Source organism: Neolamprologus brichardi, chromosome 12 (genome assembly GCF_056152115.1).
Source record: "Neolamprologus brichardi isolate AB-2024 chromosome 12, ASM5615211v1, whole genome shotgun sequence".
Lineage (NCBI taxonomy): Eukaryota > Metazoa > Chordata > Actinopteri > Cichliformes > Cichlidae > Neolamprologus > Neolamprologus brichardi.
Genome location: NC_142115.1, coordinates 36266908 through 36284726, shown reverse-complemented (window position 1 = coordinate 36284726; position 17819 = coordinate 36266908). Strand labels below are relative to the sequence as shown.

Genomic DNA, 17819 nt, shown 5'->3' with positions numbered 1-17819 from the left:
AACTTTAACACAGAGTTGTGCTTTTTATAAAATAAGAGTTCTCAAATGGTGGATTTAAAGAGAATGGCAGGCATTAAAATCGCACAAACACACATTTTTACCTTGAATCGCGCTCTAAATCTGGAATCCATCTTTCCCAAGGGAGCCTGAAGGCAGCGCAGGCATCTATTGGTCAGCTGGGCTGTTAATCAAAGCTCACTCTCCCTCCCACGTGGTGACGTCCTCGTAAAGTAACCAGGCCAGTCCATTGCGCACACAAAAGGCACAACAAAAGCCCGTGTGGGGAAAAATGAGAACCGTCATCACCCAAAGGAGGCAACAATAAGTTCCCATCTGGCAGCATCACCCATGGACCAGCGCCTGGGACGCCGACAATCATTTCTTTAAGTCCAAAAAGCAACAAGAAGTGCAAAAAAAACCCCCAACAACAACACCTCTCTGTCTCTTCCTCCAGCAAGCAGTTTTCCACCGAGCTGCGCTCTGCTCAGATCTGATCCAGGTGGTGAGTACAGCAGCAGCTGAAGCGCCGTTTGCCTAAAAACTGAAAGAAAGCAGCAGCCGAGGTTCTGTGTGCGCTGGATTCAGAGACAGCGCCAGGCTCAGAAAAACAAACAATGAAAGCAGGCAGCAACACTGTTGCGCCTGAGCTGGCGTCGTGCTCTTTGTTGGGCATAAACAAATTTAGAAGAGGAGCAGGAGGAATCGGGAGGGCTGCAAACGCGTCTAACGGCCAGATTAACTGCTTTGGGTCGTAAGACTTTCAGCGAAAACGCGTGTTATCGGCTTGTTTTGGTTAGACTCAGTGATGAAGGGAGCGAGTCTTTTGTCTGGACACTCTTCCTGTTAGTGGTTACCAGAGACGCACACTGCTGCCTCTTTGTTTTCACTTTGCCCAGTGCGAATGTCAGCTGTTACCTGTCCTCTCCGCTCACAGTGCCACCCTTTTAAAATATCTTTCTGCTTTTAATTTTTTAAAAGCCAAATATATTTTTGTTTAATTAAAAAACAGAAGCAGAAGGTGAGATGGCAGGCGATGGAGTGCATGGACACAATAGGAGGAGGAGACAATGTTGCAGCGTCGTGTTTAAAGTGTTTTATCAGCACTTTTATCTGCAAAAGTCCAGAAATGTTAAAGTTTCATCAAAGAAACAGAACATGTGGTTTTAAATGGCCTGAAGTCAGCAACTTGGCTTATAAAGTGTGTGTGCGTGCGTTTGTGTGTGTGTTTACCTTCATTGTGTACGTGCCACTGGGGTTAAACTGAGCTAGTTCAGAGGGGATTTTGTCCTTTTCATGCAGGGATTAGGCCTCGGCACCTGTGCAGATTATACTGTATGTATGTATGTAAACGTGGCTCTCTGCGTGGGGCCTCTGTGGGCCAGAGTGTGTCTGCATGTCAGGATTTTACCTGGCTGATTGTGTGTGTGTTTTTGTGTATGCATACGTATATATTCGTGTGTTTGTGTTTGCAGAGCAGCCATGCTTCATGCTGCTTCCTGTTGAGTTGCGGAAGTTCCTTTGTTTTCTGTCTGGCTGCTGGCTTCTGTCTCGGTGCTGCTCTTCCTGTTGCGGCACATTGAGCTCAATTGGAAACTTCTCGAGCCTTTTTAATTGTTTTCCCTCGCAGGGCCGCAGGGTTATTGTTTTGAGGGGATTTCTGTCTAATGGGGCAGCCTTTGCTATGCAGAGATTATATTAAGAGAGGCGTGTGGTGGATTTTTCCTTCACTTTGCAACTCTAGAGAGATAAAAGTGAAAGTCTGAGAGTTTGGGTGTACAGTGTGCTGGTTGGTGTTTGAATGGGGAAATATGATCCACAGAGTCGGAGTCGCCGTATATTTCAGTCAACATAGGAAATGTGAGCCAGAGAATTTGCAAACTTCAGGAATCCTCACGCTCTGGTTTCATAGGGGGCGCTGGTGAGCCCGAAAATAGAAACATTACATATTCTTCATCCAGTTTTCAACATGATTGTAATAGACCAGGGTGAGAGAGGGAAAACACACTTCTGTGGGTATCAGGAACCTCACAGCACCATGGGTCCCTTTACATCCTCGGCCATTTTTATTTGGGAGAATTTTGGCTTCCCTGCAAGAAAAACAGAAGTGTGTGAATGTCATTTCATATCCGTTTGGAGGTGTTGTTGATATGCATTTGTCTCAGTCATTTACCACCATTTATGGAGGATGAGCTCACGATGCGCCCCCTACTGCACCCCAATCTGAACTGCAATCACATGTCCTGTATCTATAAAGGCACAATTTGTAACATCTATGTAGCCATTAACTGTGTTTATCCATCCAATTATGGTAACCATGCCAACCCAGCTGACATTCACAGTCTAGTCAGATGACGTTAAAGCTGTGTAGTTTTGGGAAATCTAATCTAAAGTCCTCAAGATTTATCAAGATCCAGCCGAGTGTGTTTACCACGGTTAATTTTATCTCCCTTAACCTAGTAACCTTAGTTAACCTGATTAGCATTCCGTTAGCCCTGTATGTTTAGGGGCTGAGGACTTTGACTCTCTGGTGAAGTCACTGCGTGTTGCTCATTTCCTGAAAGTCAGTAGTTCAGCAGAAAAAGGATTTTTAAAAAATCCATATGAGGAAAGATACACTTTGTAAATCAGTAACAAAGTTAAACACAAGCAGGCAAAGATGACTTTTCTCAGCTGTCAGTGGAAACTTAATCAGCGCTAAAAGCACAGCAAATAACAGGCGTGCATTCAACAGGTGTCCGGAAACTCGACACCAGTGTTCAGGTGCTCTGCGCCTCCTGGCTGCTGATACACTGCTGCAAATCAATACATGTACCTTCATCGGTCAATCAGCCAATCAATCAACCTTTAGCACCTTCAATCAGCGTGTGGTCTTCAGATGCAGCAACCAGTAAAATAGAAAATGGCACAAAATATGATTTTTAAAAATGAATACAATGATGTTTTTAGCTCCATGCACAGCAGTGAATGTTTGTCTGCAGAGCTGAACAGTGAGCGGGTCTCAATGTGTTCAAATCGGATTCTGCGTGAGTTCCACTGCACCTTTAAAAGTTACAGCAGTGATTCATTTATTGTGTGTAAATGTGGAGAAACGCCTCAGTAAATAAAAATGTGTTTTCTGGCCTAACGATTAATAATGATTATTCTGAGAAGTTTAAAGGTCAGGACACCGAGTGGGGCTTTGCATTAGCTTACTCGTCGCAGTTTAGTTTGCAATGTTTAGCTTCAGGTTAGTTTTATTTTCTGAATTTTATAAAAGTGCGGGTTTTACTAAGGGCCAAGATACGATGCTCACAATAGCAAAACGCAACAGTTTGTGAAGGAAGTTGAGTTACAGTCCGGTGGACATCCCAGTAATCACACACTCCAAAGCCTCGTGAGGCTGGTTGTGTCACAGACCTGACCACAATGGGGAAAAACTAAAACTAAGAACACTTCCTCAGTTTTTCTATTTGCTTTTAGTTTGGCGAGCACAAAATATCCTCTCATTTTATTCTTTTATCCAAGTCTGTTTGTGGGATGTTTTTAACACCTACTTTTAGTCTTTTCTTGATTTAGGATCACAGCCTTGGGTGGGGTGTCTGGGATCGGGCTTGTTCAGGCATGTCCGTGGAAGTTTGCATGCTGTTTGGATCTGGTTTAATAATTAAATGCATTTTTAAAACATTCTTGCAAAGACCTTTGCAAACTTTTGTGATCATATTTATTCATTTTAACAAATGTGGGGACACAGTTTGCTGTGGGAGACCCCTGCCAACATGGACTGATTGTGTATGGAGAAGCGATATGTGTGGTAGTGCTGTTAGCAGAAAGCAAAAGATGGAGCAAACCAAATCAAAGGAGGCAGAGGGGGAGAGATCGATTACACTGAGCTTATTTAGGCTGTTTCTAGCCTGCACAGGTGCGCCCACATTAATCTAACAACTCCCCCTACCTGCACAGTCCCACAGGGAGAGCAGAGAAACCGTAGCAGTGTGAAAGTAACATCTGCATGTCAGTGCAGTTCCAGGAGCCGACGAGTCCCCACAGGACATTACATCCTAACGAGATCATCAATGTCACTCACTTCACCTGCAAGTGGTTTTAATGTTGTGGCAGATCTGTGCAGGTCTGTCACTCCGGGCTCTTTTTTTCTGTTTGAGGTTAAAAAATTCCACATATGCATTTTTATGTGAGCATAAATCTCTTATTGGTCAGCTGGGAGTCACATGCTTGCAAACAGCTGCACAGTAGGAGGAGGAGACGGAAGACTCCACGTGGGTGGATGTTTAGCATCTGTGTAGACCTGCAGACGTGTTGTTCGTGAACCCCTTTCAAAGCTCGCACCTATTATCAGGCTTCTGTTTCATTGTCTCAGCAGCTGTGCTGGTGTGCAGCTTTTACTGCGGCGCTGCAGGTGCCTGCTTTCACTTTCACCTCTGAAACCTTTGCAGACAGTCGTGCCTCTTTCTTCTTTAAACGCCACGTTCCAAGATAAGGCCGAGAGATGTGACTAATGGTATCCTTTGACATGAATCAACTTTCTGGGATTTTATATAAACAAACGTTTCATCAGTCAGCCGAGTTCATTCCAGACTGAAGAAATCACTCGGCTGAGTGATGCAACACTTCTCCCACTGAAAACGCTGCTTGGATCGCTCGGCATGCATTAAGATACTTTGACGTCAAGCGTCCAACAAAAATGATTATGAGCCATTTGTTCGTGTAAATTAATGACATGAGAGAAAAACTTATTGAGCTACTTCTGAGCAGCATTTCCTTAAGTTTCTACAGGCACAAGAGTTGGTGCTGAGTTTTAGATTCGAAATCCTGTAGATTTGTGTCCTTTGAAGGATTTTTGTTTCTCCTGAGAAATTCCTCTGACTTATCTCCAAGCTGCTGATCTCTTCTCGCATCTTTCAGTCTAAAGAGACAAAATGAAGACAGGCTGGTTTCTATCATGTGCTGTGAAGAAGAAAATAGTTTGAGAGCAGGTGAAACGTGTTATGTGGCTTCTGACTCGTTGTCATATTGAGTTACATAACCACGCAGCCGTGTTGGTCGGGGACAACATGCGACTGTAATCACTTAATAGATGTTTCTAATCAAATGATTGCTGCAGTGAACGAGCTGTTTATATTGGAAATGCAATTAAGCTCACGAGCGCTATAAATAGGAAGTGCGGAACGTGCCGCTCACCACATCATCTCTTTCCTTTTCCCACTTATCCGCAGGTTTGATTTTCTCCCGTGGTGTCTGTGTGGAGCGTGCCACACACCCACTCCACAACAACGACGGCTTTTGCTTGCATCTTCCAGTGTTTCTTCTGTCAGCAAGTCCAGCAGAGCTGCAACTCTTCCAGTGCCAGCCCTGACACCAGCGAGGAGCCCTGCCCCACTGACATGGTGAAGATGACCAAGTCTAAGACCTTCCAGGCTTACCTGCCGTCCTGCCACCGCACCTACAGCTGCATCCACTGCCGAGCACATCTGGCCAACCACGACGAGCTCATCTCAAAGGTATGACGGCTCCACACTCGTCCCTGCCCTTCATATAAAGCCACCCTGCAGCACTTCACATGACTTCAGCTGCTCTGTTTTATTTATGGGGGAAGGAAAGCTCCAGGGTTTTGCACTTGTCTCACAAATCTCACAGCAGCTACCCTTGGTGCCATCCCGAAGGTCAACTAGAGAGAAATATTACATTAGTGTAGCATGCTTAAAACACCCTGATCAGCAGCGAGTGTTGGCCCTCTGCTTAGAGCTATAAATAAAAGCTGCGAGTGTCGGCCCATTCTGTAAGCTATAAATAAGCGTGGATAACGTGATGTAGTCGAAGAAGCAAATGTAGGTTACTGTGGCACAGTAAACTGTTTTTAGCCATACTGTCTGTTTGAAGACACGTCATGACGTGAGAGCAGAACAGAGAATTAATCTGAGCGAGCGCCAGCAGGCTGCTCCGCGCCGCACGCCGTGCTCGTGTTTGTTTGACTACTATGGTGACCAGCATGCCTCAGGAACTTCTCGTAATCTGCCGTGCTCGCCTCAGCAAAAATGCGAGTTTGGAAGAGTTACGAGACGGGAGTCTGTCAATAAATGGGTCTCTCGAATCCCATAAACTGGCCTCGCTTCCTGAGCTCGTAGCCTGAAGCCGGTGTGGAAGTGCATAAACCTGCAGTGTTCATGAAGGCCAGCAGGGGGCGAGACATTCAGTTGCAGGGTGAGTCCACCTTGTTATTGACAAACCGTTACCGTATGAGTGCGAGGGGTCCTTTAATTGATCGCATCTGGTTTCAAAAAGCTACCATGGCGATGGCCGAAATGTGTGATGTCACTATCGCTATGTCCGTCTTTAATATACAGTAGGGCTGCCACAAACGATTATTTTGATAGTGGACTAGTCACCGATTATTTTTGCAATTAGTCGACTAATCAGATCATCATCCATTGGACGTAAAACGTACAGCTTATTGCACCAGCAGCATCTGCTCTTATATAACTATCATTAGCTTACAGCTTTAAGTGTTTAAGGTATGTGCTAACTAAAAATAAAGACAAGATGATAGTTTAATTTTTAATGAAATTTGCAGATTGTTTCTGTGAAGTTTAATAAACTCCTTGCTATCAAAAATATAACAGGACACCGGAGTAAATTCTCGAGCATCTCACACTTCTGATGATCAGTTGTCTGCTTGACGTTTATTCAGCTGTGTAAAAACTATAACTTTAATCTCAGCCAAACCGATTTACTCAGGAACAAATAAAATGCTAAAAAAAAAAAAAAAAAAAAAAAAAAAGCCAAACAGTAATATTTTTAAGTTATCTAAGTGACTTATATATCATGTTTAACCTGAGTAGCGAAAGACGGCGGTGGGTTTGAAAACGATTTGCCGGGAGTCCGGTGTTCTCACGGCTCTAGTGAGCCTAGCCCCCGGCTAGCTATCGAGCTAGTGGGTAACAGACGTCTCCGAAAACGTCGGAGCGCTTTTGAAAATATGTGGTGTCTTGATAAACTGAGCAGATATTTGAGGTTTACACAGCTACATTCTCGCCTGAAAATATGTTAAACGTTTATTTTGTGACCCAGAAAGAATAATAAGAGTAATATTAAAACTAACTAGCTGCCGCCATTGCTGGAAACGGAGCTGGGCTGTGCTATGAATTCTGGGACACAGCTTCTTCTTCTTCTTCGGGGTTTAACGGCAGCTGGCATCCTCGTACATGCAGTGCTGCCATCTTCTGTTCCAGTCCGTTATTACACTCTTAAATCCTACTACTTCTGCGGCTTTTGTGATCTTACAAAGCTTCAAACGACGCCTCGACTATTAAATCAGTCGTCGACGATTTTGATAGTCGACGTAATCGTGACTAGTCGACTAATCGTGGCAGCCCTAATATACAGTCTATGGTTGAGCATTCTTTAGCATAGTGACTAGTGCAGTTCACTCTGTTATAACCTAATGTTGTGGTATTAAATGTATGTTTTACAACCGAATATTTACTTTCAGCCAGCTCAGCGAGCAGGTGTGCTCACGTGAATTTTGGGAGCTTTTGGGGGTTTTTTTCTATTGTTCCTTCAAAATAAGAGCTCAGCTGCCTCGTGTTAGGAATAAGGTGGATCATGTGCTTTAAAGCCTTAACAATGTGCTATAAGAGATTCACTGTGCAGTATTTTATAGACTGTATATCAAACATGGTGTCACCTGCTGGTGAAGGCTCAAGCTTAGCATTGTTGATGCCGCCATGTTTATTTTTCCTTCTTTGGAGCTGCCGATGAAACCACCTTTATCCATAACATGTGTCACATAACTTCATTATAAATACTTCTGAAGGCACAAACAGCACAAACATGCTGAGGAGGTTCAGTGACTCAGTCAGATTACCTAAAGGCTCACAGGCTGCGAGTGGCTTTACCTGTCTGTGTCACAATCCACCTGTTACTCAAAGTGGGTCACCTCCTAGCATTGCATAACTTTTAAACAGCTGACATGTGTAAATAAAAACCTTACCGGTGTCATTGAGGGGAAACTGAAGCTGCTGTGTGTTTGTTTAATATCAGCTGTGCATTTAGGCTGTTAGTCCTGGCAGTCTTTTTGAGTTTTTGACACTTCATTTCTAACCCTGACTCTTGAACCCGAATCAGTGGAGATTTTAAACATGTGATCCTCACTAGATGAAACTGAATTAGAAGCACAAGCAACACACATGTGAATTTGTAAAGTTAGAGCTCTGAAAGTGTGTTTATAGGAAAATAAATGTAGTTTTGTGCTGATTTATGCAGCTCACGGTTAAAATCGAGCTCTGATAATTATGCAGACTTATCTGCAGATCAAAATGAATGGCATGTTTTCCTTAGTAACCATGGGGATGACTTTCTCAGGCAGTCATATTTGACAGCACGCTCGTTATATTTTGTGGTGAATAAATATGTCTAAACTGTGAAATCCCACTCAGCAATATCTGATATCAGTTCTGGCAAATGAGACAGATGAAATTTTATGCGATGCTCAACTTCCTTATTGCGTCTCCACAGCTCGCGTACCTGTCCGCTCGGGCGTCTGTGTCTTGTTACTGCCCATAAATTCTCCGAGGCTGAGCTGCTGGGCGGGGCTGCTATTATCACTGACGCTGCCCGAGCATGAAAGAGCTGGTCGCTCTATTAAAGTGTTACTGCTGTGGCTATTTTTGCTTCTGTGGCTGTTTTTGAGTTAAAAACGTCGAAGCTGAAAGCGCCGCTTTGGTTCGCTGAGCATCTTTGGTAACCTCGTACGTGCTTTGAAAATCTGAGATGGAAAAATCAAGGCAGTCGAGCTTCGTATCTGCGCCGCTGGCCTGGGGACGTGTTTGTGTTTGTGTTAGCTCATATTGTATATTGTCATGATGTAGATAAGTGTGGCTTTAAAGAGCTGCCCTTTGCAAAATGTCAGAGATAATGTTGTCAGATTCCATAATCTCCATGAACAAAAGTTTTAAATAAGTCGATGCATGGATGGCAACACTTTAGAAAGCCACAAAAATCATTAAATCTCACACGTTCATTGACTGAAAGTTTGAGGCTGATGAGCATGAAAACCTTACCTGTCATCGCTGGGCTGGTGGGACTAATATTCCTGTGACTGTGCTTTTCATTCTGACTTTACCCTTTTTTTAAGGTAAATTACCTTCATCATCATCCACTCCTGTCGAGTACGAACAGCGTAAAGGTGCTGGTAGAAATGATGTGTCGCTCGTTGAATCCAGTGTTCCCGTCAGACTATTGTCAGAGAAATTCATCTCCGCGAGTCTGTGACCTGAAGCGATTCTAGACAACATGTTATTATAAGCATCATAAAGTGTCCGACGGTGCCAGTCTGGATTTAAAGTCGGGAAAACGCGAATATTAGGACCACTAATTTCAGCACAGTTTTCACAGTACCTGGTGGTGGGACTGGTTTTCAACTGGTCGCTGGTATCAACTCGTGACCCCTCCTTTGTGATGTGTCTGTGGAGTCAAATGTCTGCGTAGTCCTGTGGAAAAAAGCCTCATTATTAACCCATCATAAATGACTGCTGATCGTTTTGTTGCTGCCTGCACATAAATCCCGTCTTCACTAATGATCAATTCTAGCAGAGACCAAAACAAACAAAAAACCTCATTTTACAGTCAGAGCGCACAGCAGGACGCTAAAGATTCAGCCAATTTCCCAAAATGAAATTGTCCTGCCAGGGCCGGTCATTCATCAGCCCACAGAGTGACAAATGTGAACCTGAGTCAAATACAAAGAGCTCTGTGGCCCCTTAAAATTTCCGAGTCTGTTTATTACACGATTTCTGTGTATCGAAGTCCACGCTGGCATTTGGGGGCACAAACGCGCAAAGGTGTGAAAGCGTCGCTTTAATGCCGGTCGTAAATCGGCAGCTGGAGGGAAAGTTTCTGAACTGTGAGATGAAGCAGAGCAGAAGTGGTGACCTTTACGTGTTACGACGGCGTGCTCCTCTGCGTTAAGGCCTTACCGAGCGCTAAGCTGATTATTTAAATGGAAAAGTTGATCAATCTGAGCTTGGATCGACTGTGTGGAGGCTGCGCTGCTTTAATGACCTCACACACGTCATGTGGTACTCACTTGGAAAAAACTGAAACCAAGTACAGTCGAGTAGGTACTACTGGAACAGCTATAATATTACCACTAGGGCTGCCACGATTAGTGGACTAATCACGATTACATCGACTATCAAAATCGTCGACAACTGATTTAATAGTCGACGCGTCGTTTGAAGCTTTGTAAGATCCCAAAAGACGCAGGAATAAGTAGTAGGATTTAAGAGTGTAATAACGGACTGAAACAGAAGATGGCAGCACTGCATGTACAAGGATGCCAGCTGCCGTTAAACCCCGAAGAAGAAGAAACTGTCCCAGAATTCATAGCGCAACCCAGCTCAGTTTCCAACAATGGCGGCAGCTAGTTAGTTTTAATATTACTCTTATTATTCTTTGTGGGTCACAAAATAAACTTTTAACATATTTTCAGGCGAGAATGTAGCTGTGTAAACCTCAAATATCTGCTCAGTTTATCAAGACACCACATATTTTCAAAAGCGCTCCGACGTTTTCGGAGACGTCTGTTACCCACTAGCTCGATAGCTAGCCGGGGGCTAGGCTAACTAGAGCCGTGAGAACACCGGACTCTGGGCAAATCGTTTTCCCACCGCTGTCTTTCCCTACTCAGGTTAAACATGATATATAAGTCACTTAGATAACTTAAAAATGTTACTGTTTGGCTTTTTTTTAGTATTTTATTTGTTCCTGAGTAAATCGGTTTGGCTGAGATTAAAGTTATAGTTTTTACACAGCTGAATAAACATCAAGCAGACAGCTGATTATCAGAAGTGTGAGATGCTCGAGAATTTACTCCGGTGTCCTGTTATATTTTAGATAGCAAGGAGTTTATTAAACTTCACCGAAACAATCTGCAGATTTCATTAAAATTTAATAAACTATCATCTTGTCTTTATTTTTAGTTAGCACATACCTTAAACACTTAAAGCTGTAAGCTAATGATAGTTATATAAGAGCAGATGCTGCTGGTGCAATAAGCTGTACGTTTTATGTCCAATGGATGATGATCTGATTAGTCAACTAATCGCAAAAATAATCGGTGACTAGTCGACTATCAAAATAATAATCGTTTGTGGCAGCCCTAATTACCACTGGCACCTATGTCAAAAATCCAGTGTTTAAAAATTCTACATATATGTGCTAACTCTCTCCTGAAGCAAATGCTGATAACTCGGTTTGTTGGTGCGAGCACAACAGCACGCTCAGTAAAAAGCTTTACCACCAGCCTCTCAGAAGGTTCAGAGGCCTCAAGGTGGTAAGTTTGGAGTTGCGAAGTCTGCACAACAACAATTTCACTGGGGTTTAATTTTTAACGAGTATCATAAATCATGAATGCGATGTGCCTTTGGCCTGAGAGAGAGGGGGGGTGTCCTCATTTATCCGCGCCTCACTTAACCTGTCGTGAACCATGTCAGATATGTGGATTTATCGCCACGCGCAGCAAAGACTGTGACAGGGGAGAAAGGAGGTTTTATGCAGTGAAGGTTTATTGGATCCTGCGCGGTGAAATTAAATTGTTGCTCCAGCAAAGTTGAACTGAAACCGGGTGGCTGTGGGTGGTGGTGGGGTGGGGGGGATAAAGCAATAAATGAAGAGAAGTTTAGCCGATGTGGTTCATGCAAATAACCTTCAGTTTATCAGCAGAAGAAAAATGTAGAGGGAAACATGATTCATTCATGGGATGTTATTTAAATCGAGGCACCATTGCTCTTGTAATTAATACATTTCTTTCGCGTTTTTGCAAATAGGAAGTCGATCGTGGAAGAAAAAGCTATTAAACTTAACTTTTATGACACGGCTCATCCTCTATGGTCAAAGCTGGATTTAAAAAAATGTTTAGTTTTCATTATGATGGAAGAAAGTGAAGCTGAAGGAATAATAACTGCCCTGTTACTCAGTCGTTCTCTTATCAGCGGCTCCTTGTTTACCATCAAGTAGCAGCTTGTTGTAATCTCTTCCATAACCTCTCGCTCAGTCGAGACAGCGGCTGATGACGGCCGATCGGTGACTTACTGGATTTTTTTTCCGTCAGGGACCAGAGCTCCGTCAGGGCCGCATGCTTTGAAGGTCAGTTTGACTTGGACAGAGAAGACGAGCATGTAGCAGGGAATAGAACAAATGCTTTTACACACTCTTGGCTGCGACGAGCCGTCTACGATTCAAACGGTGCCAAAACTAGAGGTCAGCTGCTGTTTTTCAGAGCAAAGTTCCCAGAGAGCTCTTTTTAAGGATACTGTGTTTTACTGAGTACAGGCCTGTGTGGTTAAGGTGCTGCTGAATCTGATCAGGCGTAATTGTGCATTGAAATGTCAGCCAAAGAAGCCGCCTGTTTGCCTTTTGAAATATTTAATCTGCAGTTACACCAGCGCGGCTCGAATGCCTGGTGTGGCAAATGTCTCACCGCGGTCATGTTTTCTTATGAGCATCAAACCCACGTTTCCTGTGCTGCAGTCATTCTTCTTGATGTTGCCTCCCGTGTGACAAACGATTAGATGGAAGCAACACAATAATGACGTCAGGCGTCGGCGCCCCACGGGTCAGAGCGGGAGGAGCTGAAGGTGTTGAAGGTTGTTGAGCCTGTCTGCTGGCTTTATTAAAGTCGCGCCACATTGTTTCTCAGTGTTCCTCAGAGATGACACTGGAGCAGGAATGCTGGAAAACCAGTAGCACCAGAGCGCTTCTGTCCAGGAGCTGATTTATGACTTCACTTTAGCCACGTCCGTGCTGGCCTTTGTTTGGTTTGTGGGCTTTATTTCCATGGGAATAAATGAAACCTGTCTTGTTTTCTCATGAATTATTGAGGAATCAAACCACAGACATCCCGCTGCTGTGTTTACTAACATATAACCAGAGATGGCGTTGCTGTGGTTAAAGCTGAGAGGCGATGTTTGCGTCAGACTGCAGTCAGAAACACCAACGCGCTGTTGTGACAAGTGCAAACGATTCAAGTAACAATTAGCCAACCAGCAAACTGGTGAATAATTACATTTATTTAACTGGTCAAGAACACCAAGGCGACATTCACGAAACTCCCCGAACAATAATCGAGCTGGTTGGTGTTTTATGATGTTAAATAGTTATACGACCATAAAAATCTCTATTCTCCATCTGTTTCTTAAGAACGCGATTAGTTGGCGGTGCTAAACAGTTCCCAGTACACCACTGGAGTAAAGGGTGAAGTCACTGGGTTGTGTTGCTGTGCTTACTGGACTAATGCAACTGATGACGGACGACCTCTTTAAGCCAAACAATCCACGTCTATAATAATTGGATTTCATTAAGAGCGCTTCCTCGGACAGTCTGTTCTTCTCCGGCAGGTTTCAAATGCTTAAAATGAGGCTCTTTGCTCCTATTCTGCCTTCATAACACTAATATCTATGTAGCATGTTTTCTGTAAATCCTGACCTGAAGTGCACGTAATATTTTTATTTTTCCCCCAACTCACTTCATTGTTAGTTTTAATTAAAGAAGGTAAAAGGCGTCCAGAGAGATCAGAAAAGGCTCCGTGCACTTCATTTGGATGCAGATATTTCAGCTGAAGTTCAATTAGCAGGCTTTCATCGGGGTACGTGTCAAAAGGGTTTCTCAAGGCCGCCGTGCATGTTCTTCCTCCTGCAGCCTCGCAGGAGATAATTTCACAATCGTAGCTCCTGCAGTTCAAGCGCCGCATAATTAATACAGAGAGCAATCAGAACACGGGCAGAAAAACTGCAAATGTCAGGAAAACCTGCGACGCAGCGCAGCAGTAAATGTATTTTGTTGCATAATGCTGGCACATGGACTCACAGCCACAGTAAAGTAACAGAAGCTTTACCTCCTTCATACAAGTGCAGGAATGCATTTTCAGTCTTTTTCTATTGTTTGAGAAATTGTAATTGAAGGATTTTATTTTTAAAGTAGAGATGTCTCTCAAAATAGAACAACATACGATTATGTCTTTGACCACCAGTATGTGACCTAAAGTATAATCCATGTAACTGTAGAGAGGCTAATTTTGAGGATAATTATCAATAACATGAGTGCTGATTTCCTAGCAATCATTTCAAAATAAAATAACCATCGTAGTTACAAAATAAAAATTCTGCCCATGCTCAACAACACCTGGACCTCCTTGTTTGACTTTTGAGTTAAAGAAAGTTTGTATTCAGCAGTTTTTTAAATATTGTCATGTGATTAAAAATAACGAAAGAGCTTTGAAACCTGCGAGTGACTCGACCCGCAGGACTCCCATTCTCAGGTCCAGGTTACCACGGTGACGTCAGGGAGCAGAGCGCTGATATGTTTCCAAAATTTCATTTCAAATGTCGTTAGATCACATCAGGACCACTCCGAATGTTCTCATTGCAGCACTCTGATTGGTGTTTCTCGCTCCGCTTTATGTGGAAGCGTCGTTGTTTACGGTTTAGTCTTTGACCCGGTTGTCTTCTTTGTTGATGGATAAAAAACACAAACGTGCATTTTAATGTCTGATTTCACACAAATGCATCGTACCGTGAAAACATCCATCTGAAAATTGTTCTTAATACCTTGATATTGATTGTTGACCGTAGCTCACACTGATCTATTAATAAACTCCTCATTCTGCGCCACACCTCGCTGCCATGTGTGTGTTCAGTCCAAGGCGGCATCGCTGGACCTCAGCATCAAGCCTTCTAAGCCGATTATGTTACTCAGGAGAAGATGACACCGTAGTCTGGTGTTTTCCACTGCGTGGTGCCAAGGACCGCTCGCCTTGTCCATGTTTGATTTTCATCTCATGTGAAAGTATCTCGCACCGGTAGTGCGTTATGTGGTTTTTTTTTTTTCATTGTACGTGGTCTAAGCAGAGGAGAAAGTAGTTCCTAAGCCCTGTTTAAAAACAAAAACACAAAGGGAAGTGTTGGAGGAGATCTGCAGGTTCTGACAGATTTCTCTCCATCGCTGCAGCCTGAGTGCTGGAAATCCCCTGAGTCAGGTATAAAAAAGAAGATTGGGGGGGAAATGTTTAGTTACCCGAGCTTGTGCACAGAGTCTTCGAGGCATGCCAGGCAGCGAGGGAAGATGCAGATGGAGCAGCCTGAAAGAGAGGATTAACCTGAGCACATGGACCAGAAGGAAGTATGGCAGGCACAGTGGCCTCCCCCCTCCCGCTTCAGCCACTAAACTAAATATGTTTATTACCCCAGCTCTGAGTGCAGATGGTGATTTATGTTTTTATGGTGGAAACCTGATGAAGATGTTTGAGGTTATGCAGTCTTGGGATTGATGTGCATCAGTTAATGTGCAGATTGTGTGTTTCATAGAACACTGATGATGCATCTAAATCACTTGTACGGCTGTTTATCAATTAAAAGAGGAATTAATCAAACAAATGCAATATTTCTATTATTTATAATATTTTATGTCTGTTTATTTCCTGGGCTGATTCCTGCAAACTGCTGCAGCAAAGCGTGCAAAGTAAATAAACATATTTAAGCTGGATTTTAAGTTTGCCAGCAAACATGTTCCTTGGGCTTGGAAATGATGCTTGATTAATGCAGTAGGATATATTTTATATTTATATTACAGCAGACAACTTTTTAAAATATATTTCTTACTGTTCTGATTTAGTTGAGGCTAAAAGTGCCGATATCCAGGCCTGACTTGTTCCTAAGCTCTGATTCTATGGTCTGTTTTTGTCACTGATTTGTTAACATGAAGGGCAGCTAGACAATCAATGACATGGTTTAATTTCAGTCAACACCTTCAACCCAAACATGCTGAACACAAGACGCGCAGGTACAAAATCTGATCGGACACGTGTTGTTGTTGTTGTCATCCTGAGCACGCAGCTTCTTTTCAGCATCGCTGTCGCTTCACATTTTTATCAGATGCGGGTTACAGATAGCGATACGGCATCCTGAAATCAGAGCAGCGGTTAAGAGCAGAGCGTGAAGGCCTGCAGTGTGAACGTGGTCCTGGAGCGGGAGGATGCCGCCCGAATACTGACGAGGAGGCTGAGTGTCTCATTCAGCACCTCGGCCTCGTCCCACCCATCGGGCTGATGGAAGTCCCTCTAATGGATTGATCACACGTTTCATTTCTCGCCATTAACAGACGCAGCTCCTTTTTTCGTCTTTCTTTTTTAAACCATGTTTAACTGGAAGTTTGCCTGTGACAGAGAAGTCAGTTTAATATTGCTCTTCTTTCTCTCTTCTTTAAAAAAACCTCCTGGTACCTGCTACGTCAAAGGTGAAACATTTCAGTATCACTTGGTTTGACACCAGAGATGGTGAGCAAACGTTCAACAATCGGTGGCTGCGGTGATTGTCTCACTTATAGACAAAAGTCCTCACCTACAGTACATCCAGCTGCTTGGAGTCATAAAGGAGACGAATCGCACCTGTGGGTTACAGACAATTTCAGTTTTATTTTAATGGCATCACTTCACAACAAAAATGATCTCATGGAGAGAGAGAAGGCCCCAATGATTCAACAATCCCATATCTGCAAACACTTGGTGACAGTGGGAAGGAAGAACACCATATTAAGAGAGGCAAACAAAACTGGATGCCTCTAAGAGGATCACAAACCTTTAGATGACCAGATATCCTGTAATGATCATGGCAAGAGTGCAACACGGAAAAAGGACTAAAACTTTAAATGCGTTCACTTGCAGAAAAACGTTGAGTGGGAACACTGGAGTGTGTCTCTACGGAGCCCTGCAAGGGACATGGGAGAAAAAAAAATTAAGACTGACTTTTGCGGTATCTCGCAAAACTAACTCGGGATCTCGCAAAACTAACTCGGGATCTCGCAAAACTAACTCGGGATCTCGCAAAACTAACTCGGGATCTCGCAAAACTAACTCGGGATCTCGCAAAACTAACTCGGGATCTCGCAAAACTAACTCGGGATCTCGCAAAACTAACTCGGGATCTCGCAAAACTAACTCGGGATCTCGCAAAACTAACTCGGGATCTCGCAAAACTAACTCGGGATCTCGCAAAACTAACTCGGGATCTCGCAAAACTTTTGCGAGATCTTGCAAAACAAACTCGGGATCTCGCAAAAGTTGAATTCCAACAATGGCGGCAGCTACTTAGTTGTAATATTACTCTTTCTGGGTCACAAAATAAACGTTTAAGATATTTTGAGGCGTGAATGTAGTTGTGTAAACGTCAGATACCTGCTCGGTTTACAAGACATCACATATTTGCAAAAGTGCTCCGACGTTTTCGGAGATCTGACACCCACTAGCTCGAAGCTAACGGGAGGTCGAGACCTACTACAGCCGGGAGGAACACCGCTTTCCCGGCACATCGTGCCTCGACCTCCCGGTCGGCTTCGAGCTGGCGACCTCCGAAGAATGCGGCTAAACCTTTTGCGAGATCCTGAGTTTGTTTTGCGAGATCTCGCAAAAGTCTGTCTTAATTTTTTTTTCTCCCATGTCCCCTGCGGGGCTCCGTATGTCTCAAATATTTGGATGAGCCACAACATTTCAGGAAAGATGAGATAAAGGTTTTAAAGCCTCGTCCTGACTGTGCAGCACGGCGGAGGAATCATCGTGGTTCAGGGCTGCTTTTGAACCAATGAATGTAAAAGTTTAGCAAGTTTTACAGGCGGGTTTGGGTAATGCAACAACACAGAGACTCAAAGCAGCAAGTAAACCAAAAACTGCAATTTCAAATAAGAAAACTGAGGTTTGGAGGGATGACATGAAAAGGACAACTTCTTCTATAATCAAGTTCAAACTGCGTATCATTAGTTCATGTTGAAGTTTCACATAA

General features: G+C 43.5%; 1 protein-coding gene across 3 annotated transcripts in view; it reads left to right on the top strand.

Moving 5' to 3' along the window:
- The window catches only part of ypel1 (yippee-like 1), a 34353-nt gene that overhangs the window by 3082 nt on the left and 13452 nt on the right, over positions 1–17819 (top strand). The window contains exons 1-2 of one of the 3 annotated variants that reach the window (XM_006797724.3): positions 233–502; positions 5211–5495. In XM_006797724.3, the coding sequence (XP_006797787.1) occupies positions 5379–5495 (117 nt within the window). In that variant the 5' untranslated portion in view covers positions 233–502; positions 5211–5378. Of the gene's footprint in view, positions 1–232; positions 503–5103; positions 5496–17819 lie in introns of those variants that run through there. The other 2 variants (XM_006797723.2, XM_087849498.1) reach the window with 2 other exon arrangements.